General features: G+C 46.7%; 1 protein-coding gene across 1 annotated transcript in view; it reads right to left on the reverse strand.

Annotated features, from left to right (window-relative positions):
- ci (transcriptional activator cubitus interruptus) overlaps window positions 1-5,075 on the reverse strand; it is a 15,228-nt gene extending 10,153 nt beyond the window's left edge. Inside the window, exons 1-3 of the mRNA XM_026817812.1 lie at window positions 4,938-5,075; window positions 4,408-4,497; window positions 1,027-1,224 (exon numbers count right to left, since the gene is read on the reverse strand). Coding sequence (XP_026673613.1) covers window positions 1,027-1,224; window positions 4,408-4,497; window positions 4,938-4,998 — 349 coding nt within the window. The 5' untranslated portion in view covers window positions 4,999-5,075. The remainder of the gene's footprint in view (window positions 1-1,026; window positions 1,225-4,407; window positions 4,498-4,937) is intronic.
- Window positions 5,076-8,315: the final 3,240 nt, after the last annotated feature.

Genomic DNA, 8,315 nt, shown 5'->3' on the forward strand with positions numbered 1-8,315 from the left:
CTATAATAACAAATTCAACATGCTAGCATTGTTTAAGTATATGTATAGCCTATACGTCCTTAAGGCAAATTGTGCGAACCCGTTGCTCGAAAAACGATTTTTAAATGTTCACGTCTACCAATTACTAACAATTGAACTAAAACTGAAAATTGAAAAAAGTAAGAAATACGTAAAAAGACGTTTCACTTATTTTCACACGCAGTATCACCCTCTACTCGATTTCACCGCTCGACCAGCCACGCCCTTCATTATAATACTAAGATAAAATGATTCTCAATATTAAATAGCATCGATTCTTTTCTATCCAATGAAATTTCGAATTTCCACCGAAACGAGGCCAGGGAATGAAAAGTGGCACTCGTTGAAGATCCCCGAATGGCAATCACTCGGCGTCGGTAGTGGCGCATTAACGACCGCGTCTCTTCGAGCTTGGGTGTAATTACAAGCGTATAATTCACGTATCGCGTATCCCCCTCGCGAAAACGTTTATGGTTGGCCCGATCCGATCGAGGGACGGCGACGAACCGTCGGCGCGAGAGAGCTCGCCGGTAATTACGAGCGATCAATCACGCGGAACGCGGGGGTAAACACGCCGGTAACTTACGTTTTCGGAGCCCCGCGTGCAACCGCGCGGGTGATCTCTTAATTGCCGGTTTCTCCGCCCCGCGCGATTCACCCGCTCATTTATCCCGCCGCGTAAATCGCTCGTAACGTCTCTTTCCTCCATCTCATTCCCCGTCGCGGGAGAAGGAATAATTAACCGCAGGTGTTCCGCGACGCGCCGAAACTTACGGACCACGAGCGAATAATCGGCTGGCCTCTTATTCGCAATTGCGTAACGATCGTGCTGTTCAAATACGTCTGTAAGGTTTCCATATAAGGTAGAATTTTACATAAGGTAGAATTTACAAGACAAAGAAAAAGAAAACTGTTTTACAGAGTTAGTTATTTGCGTATTTTATAAAAAAAAATATCCTGAAAATGAATAATGATTATAAAAAATGCGGAACAAGTAATTTCACTTACCGGCGGAAAGATGACCGTAGCTGCCACTCGCGCTGCTACTCCGCGACCCGTTTACGATGGAGGCCAGGCTGTTCGGGCTGAATCGGATCATGCTGTCGATGTCGAAACGATCCGAGTACGGTGAACTGCTCAACGCCCGTTTCCGGCTCGCCCTAATAGCGGACGCCCGCGGACTTCCTAGCCTCGACGACGCCGATACTAAAAAAACAAACATTTTCTACCTCCAGTCCATGTTTCTCAAATTTCTACACGGTTTAGTAAAGTTTTACAATTATATTTAGTTCGTCCAATCGTGGACGGCGGCAATACCAATGGCATGCCGACGTTCGTTGCTTAACCACGCGTTGAAATCTCCAGGATCCCGAGGACCTCGATGCGTGATTAAGCGATTAGCGTCGGCGTGGCAAAATGCAATTTCAGGTCAGTTCATCGGAGTTCTACGAAATACAATTATCTTCAATCATGCTATTTTAACTGGAAAAAATTTCCCACTGAACGACTAGCAGCAAAGTAATCTAAACTGATCACACTTCGTGGTTCACCGTGTATATCGAAGGTATCGACTCAGTGAGATCGGCGACAAATTTTCACGCGGAACTGTGCCTGGCAACCAGTTCAATTAAGGTGCGACGAATTCTTGCGGCTGGTTGGTATGCACTACCGCGATGGAATATTCGCCGAGCGAGGATTTTAAAAGTCTCGGCTTTCGGTGTCCGCGCGCGCTCGTAACCAGATAGATATCCAGAGCTGAGAACGGAGGAGAGAAGGCCGGGCAAGAGGGAGAGGCGGCGAAGGACGGAAAAGGAGAACATCGCGCGCGAGCAGGAGGCGAGACTGCGGCCAGAACGTTTTAGCGGCGATTTGCCTGCGACCGCAGGCCAACGACGTAATATACAAACCACTTTCTTAAGCCCGTGGTGGCGCGGCTCGGCTCTACGCACGGAGGAGCATCGTTTGGTTATATGGTGGCGGTTTCCTTGCCTTCTTCGCCTTCGCCTTCTTCCTCTTGTTCTTACGGTACACCACTTTCCACGCGCCGCTTTTTGTTACACCTCGTTTTCCTCTTTAATATTCCAGATTTTTTGTTAATATAAAATGTTATTATTCCTTGTTTCTTTAAAAAAAAAACTTCGTATCCGGCAATAAAGACCCGGAACTCTACCTAATTTTTCTTCATCCATCTTTATCCTCAGAAATTTCTGCCGCTTTCTCAACTTTCGTTCACCTTTCTCCATTCTCCGTGTCCTCCTCTCCGTTTCAAACTGTTTCCTCGCCTGAGCTTCTCCACCTTTTCGCGTGGTCTCACACGAGGCAACGTGATACAGACAATCAACCGTCGTTCTCCAGGTGGAGAGAGAGAGAGTGAGAGAGAAACACCAGGCAGACACACAGCTCCTTCTATTTGGTTTCCACTCGGTTGATCGCTCGTTCGCGCACAACGGGTGTAGGGTTACTCGCGGTTGGAGGCTCCTTCTCGCCTGCTCCGCGGACGCGCGCGCCTTCCTTTTATCCCCGTCGCTCCCCGATTATTAATTCGAGCAAACGATCAAATTTACGGCGGGCAGAAATCGTCGAGAAAGGAGGAGGGCTGCTCGTGCGGTTTTTCCGCATGAACTGATACGTTTAAGGTTCCACCGATCGTCTCGAGGTCGTTCGTTTAGCGACTTTTAAATAGCCCTGTTTCAACGTATACACGGAGTGCTCGCATATTCGACGGGGTTCTTCCTCGGGGACAAAGAACGGATCGCCTTATCTGTCCCCAGGAGAGGCTCGGTTCGAGACGTAGGAATAGGCTCGGACTTTAATGAATATGCGAACGACTCTCGACTGGCCCCGAGACGAACGTCCTCGTGACCCACGACCCTCCGGACTTCTACACGCTCCGTACGTTCCACCCTCCGCGCTCCGCCGCACCCCTCGCTAAGGCTAACATGGGATTGAGACATGTAAATTGGTGCAATCGGCCACTGCGATCGGCGCGGCTCGTTCCACGCTGCCACGGCGCACGCTACCCATCGCTACAGGTCTGCTCAAATCACAAATCGTGGACGAACTCTTTCGACGTACAAACATATATACTTTTCCAGTTATTAGAAAATTCCGCTACTTAGTTTTTTGTTTTAATCTGCATAGTTCAAGGATACTAATTTTAATAGTTTTTATTGACAGGTGCATGACTCCTATACAATTCTGTGTTAAAGTACAGCTTCCTAAGCTTCATTATTTGAAACATTTGATTGCTTTTACGATTTGAAAAATAACATACTACAGTTCGATTAGGATTTGAAGTGCCTAGCATTTTAATGAGACCATCTTAAGTTTAATTCAAGTTGTTGGAATATAGAATTTGATCGGGTACTCGTAGTAAATCGTACGCAGCGCTAGAGAGCGGAGAAAGGAAGGTGGAAGGACGAGGAAACGTGAGACAACCTGTAGGGTAGGCGCTAAGGTGTTAATGAGGTCGTGTCGCTCCGAGTCGATTCAATTATGCGGCGGTGGCGACTAACGAGGCCCCCCCGTTTACCCTTTCAGTCGTCTTTTAGCCTCTCGGCCTCTTAACCGGTCGATCTCTCCTCTACCTGCTGCTAGCGCTACTACACACCTACTCCGCTTACGATTGCTAACGCGTGTGCAGCGGGATATCGCTTTCGTTAGATTCACTTGTCGTCCTCGATGCGAACGTCCAGCGAAAATGTTTCGCTCGCCGAATCGACATTTTGAATCTTCTCACGAATATGTAGTCGACATTTGAATTTATCTCGCTACGTTCAAGCAAGACTCGAGTCTAAGCTATAAGTGGCGATGTACACCCATTGAGCTATATAAAACATCTGGAGTGTGAACGAATCATTCGTGGGGGGGGGGTACGTTCGCCGACGAAGAGGAACCGTGAAGGAATCTCTTTCTCTTTTTAGGTGTATAATGCATGTTTTCTGAACCTGAACTCGAACGCGTATATGTCGAGTGATTGACAATGTTATAAATTCAAGTGATTCGATAGAATACTGAACTTCTATCCCCACCATAGTTAAATTTACTACAAGATAATACAAATAGAGAGAGAGAATATAAAAAGAAGGACAGAGATCCCCCATAGCTTCTCGCTTCTTGGAGCATCATCGCTACTCTTCTATCTTACGACTTTTGACAGCCGCGCACACTCCAGATATTTTATATAACTCAATGTGTACACCTAAACTCATTGGATTTTAATCCACTATAAATGCAGACAGCTAGGTGTCCCTTTTAGAGTGAGAGTAAGAGCGAAGGTTGTTTATGTGTGTGTCGGGCCAATGAGTTAGGTGGACACATGTATAAATTATGGAAATACTTTCACAGCGAATCGAGACTACTGATGGGATGAAGTTTAAGACAACTTACCGTCGATGGAAAAGGGAAATTCTGATGAAGCGAGGGTACTCGCCGGTCCCGCCGCGTGCAGGAGGTACTCGGGGCCCAAACCACCCAGCCCTGCAAAATCGACACAAAAAATTGCAGCAACCACCAGTTTCAAGTAGGAAATACATAATAATATCCCGTATACTAGGACAGGGTGCGTTTAACGGATTCAAAGCCCCCGTCTATTAAAGGGATTCTTCCGCCGGAAATGCGGGTCCTTTGAACTTCCTCGCTTTCAATAACGGTCGAGTACTTTACTACCCCTTTTATTGAACGACGTTAGCCTGTCTGTCTTTACGAATTCAGTATTAAATTTTTTCAAAATTATATCTCTTTCACAAATTCACGGTGGATCGCGAAACGATTTTCAGTTTAACACCCAGAAATGCCTACAGAATCACCCCTCTCCGGTTTCATCATTTTTTCCGTGACACCCTGTATGTAAAACTCTGTGTATGAAGTCTGTGACCTCTCCTGTCCGCTTCTCTAGAAGCATCTGTGACAATAATTACCGTGTAACGAGGCGTTGGGACTGTGCGTGGAGGCCTGGAGCTGGTGATAAAGGTGGTCCATGTAGTTGAGCCGGTAAGCGGGATGCAGGGCCGTATGCTCCGAGAGGGGGTGACTTCTACGGAGGAAATCACCGCCGGAAGTCCCGTTCCCGGCTGCCCCGCCGCCACCGCCACCGCTGCCGCCACCGCCTCCGCTACTACCGCCACCGGCCGCACCTCCACCGCCGGTGGCCGCGCTACCAATCGCCGTTGTGCTGCTGGACAATCTGAAAAATAGCAAAATATCGTTTTAATAAATTTGAAAATTACCGCAAGTCTGACTGTATTACATTGCTAGTTGATTGATATTTTATTTTGTTAGTTAAAATATGACGAGTGGATCCATCTCTCGTTCTGTCATATATAAAGATACTTAAAAGCCTCCGCGGCACAGAGACGTGGTTCTGCCGCGGCAGATTAATCATACCGCGTGGACAATGAAAAGAGAAGGAAGAGAAGACTGAGAGCTCGTTTGACAAACGAAATTACGACACGCTCGAAGCCGTGACAAATGGCGCGTGTCTCTTCGTCAAACATTCTATTCCTGCCCGCGCCGCGCGGGAACAGGTGTCTTCCAAGTACCTACCAAGGCCGAGAGAGAGCCCCCGTTCCCAAAAGTCGTCGTGATTCTTGCTCGTTTTTACAGAGACGAAGGTCCCGTGGCAAAGGCAGGAATCTGAGAAATGGCGAGCGAAGTGTGCCACCGTTCGTCACGCACGGAGTATCGGGAAATGGTGCGTGTCCGGTGTATTTCAGAACACTGTTTCCTTCGAAAATTGTCTCAAGTTTGTTCGCCGAATGCATGCGAGTCTCGTACAGATCCACTTACCGATGATGGATCGGAGAGTCACATTTTAAGCTTCATTGTTTTCTCAAAGATATAAATTATTAAATATAATTGAAATTCAATCTATTAAATTATGTACCCATCGTATCAATAAGGAACTATGTATTAAGACTTTATGTTATTTATTTTTATATTATGTATTATAATTATTGGTCTCTAATAACCGTGGACGTGACCTAAATGAACAAATTAAAATGAAGAGATGAAGAGGCTCGGGGTACAGTTTCGGGCGATGAGAATAGTCGTTTCTTCTCTTAACGACCGAAATACAGAGGACGAACAAGCCAGATCCTCGCGCAATAGAGCGGCTTTCGCGTTTTGACTGACGGCCATTCGCCACGCTCGGAACATCGGTTAATGGCGCGTGTCCCGTACCTTCAAAGATATTCTCTTTGGGTCGCTCAATCGTCAGCGGCTCTTTACGAGCGCCTCTCTCCCCGTCTCCTCTCTTCGCGAGCCTCCAGGATTCTTCCAGGAATCACGGGGAGACATCGTCGTCAGGTGGGCTGAGATCTTTATTGGAAAGCGGCCGAGAGTCCGCCGAAGCGAGAACCGTCGTGTAAGTTAGTGCCAAGGTCGTGCGTTTCAGGAATTTCGTTGGAATCCGATAGGATACTCTCAGGAAAACGAGGACATCTCTCTCGTCGGGGACCCAAAAGGAAATCTTGCCGGACGAAATCGTGTCGAGGGAACAAAATTTTTCAAATTCCTCCCTTTATTACTTTTTTATATAAAAAAAAGAAAATTCGAATGAAGCAGTTTACGTCGACGGACGTCGAAATTTTCCTGTTACCAGTAGACACATATAATACCTCGGGGACAGAAGAGAAGACGCAAATGGGAGCGTTTACGGCATCGTAGAAGTCTACGAGGGTTCATTAAAATCACGGATCGGTATATTTCACCATCTGCCTTTCAATTAGTTTGTTTGACTGTTCCCTGCGCGTCCCGGAACGTGTTCCTCGAGAAATATCCCCGATATTTACGTCCCACCCCGTTTCCAGCCATAAATTTTTATCCAACCGTTTGCTTCGAAAACCGAGACACGTTCTCTACAGCCCGTGTCAACAGGAACTACTTTATGGGACGTTCATTACGCCGTGAAAGAGAATCGACGAATTAATTTTGGGAGTTGAATTTCAATCGACATCTACCCTTTCTTCACGTTCCAGCATAAACAATAGCATCTTAATAAACTGAATGACGAATTCATCGTAATTTAAGGTTCCATGAGCTGTTCAGCAAAAACAATGACGAACCATTTAAATTTCAGCATACAAAGTAAGTAGAAATTGTGATGTGTTCTTATCGAATTTCTTGAACTTTTGACAAAAATCTCCTGGCTCGTACGACCTTAAAAAATAGAATGAAAACAGTTTTCCCGTTTCACCAGCGGTTTTCTTCGAGCCCCTTTTTACGTCGTTTTAAACGACTTCGTGTGAAAAGCAGCAGCAGCAGCAGCAGCAGAAGCAGAAGCAGAAGCAGGCGTGAACGGTCAGAGGAGGAAATAGAGACAGCAATTGGCGCGTGTCATAACGTTTTAACGCGTATTACGATGTTTGAGCCCCACGGCCTCTGTCTAAATATTGGCTCCGCACCGGGCGCGAGTTTGCTCAGCAAAGACAACCGTTCCCGGCTGTTTGACTTTACTCAGAGTCTACGGATCTCGATTACTGGCTACTCGTTACCTGCTTTACGCGGCCGACTCGTGTTAACAACTTTGTCACACAATCCGCGATGCGTAACCCCTACTTTAAAAAGCCTCTTCTCTCTGTCATCTCGTTTTTACGCCAACAAATTATGACGTCTCTGCAACTTCTCAGGTATCATGGGAATTTCTCTTTTCCCCGCCGAGACACGAAATCAATTCTAATTCCAGTCCAGAGAGTTAATAAATTTTTGGAGAAATTTAAGAAGCGATTAGTAGAAATGACAGAGAAAAGAAGTTCGAGTCGCAGAAAATGGAACGATTTTGTCGAATGGCCCGAGGCCGGGTTGTGAATTAAGAACGGAGGAAGTGACGAATCCAGAGGGGGGGAAGAATTAGGACGGTTTGACAGGCTGCTTAGTAGCTCGAGGCCCGTAAAAAGCTCCGGTGAACGTCCAGAGGGACCAGGGGACATAATTACAATGAAAACATCGTCGACCCCGTCGCGTCGCCGCGGCAGTCTCTTTTTACTCTCGGCTTTCCTCTCGCTCGCTGATGAACGGCCGGACAGAGAGGGAAAATAACCGGCCGAGGGAGGAGCGAACGAGACCGAGTCTATTTCGAATCCTGCTGAGTGCCAGATGACTCGTGGTATACGCTTCTGCCCGCTTCCCTCCAGCGCCGCTTCCTTTTCTTCTTCGAGCCTCGTCCCTCTTTCTTTTAACCCCGCTACTTCTTCCGTATGGATTTATTTTGCGCCTCGTTTATGCAAGTTACAAATTTATGCCAGGCCTCGTTCAAAAATATTCCCGGCTGTTCAATTTTGTTACGACATAATTTATTT

This window comes from Ceratina calcarata, unplaced genomic scaffold (assembly GCF_001652005.2).
Source record: "Ceratina calcarata isolate Rehan_Ccalc_2016 unplaced genomic scaffold, ASM165200v1 scaffold7.2, whole genome shotgun sequence".
NCBI classification, from domain to species: Eukaryota; Metazoa; Arthropoda; class Insecta; order Hymenoptera; family Apidae; genus Ceratina; species Ceratina calcarata.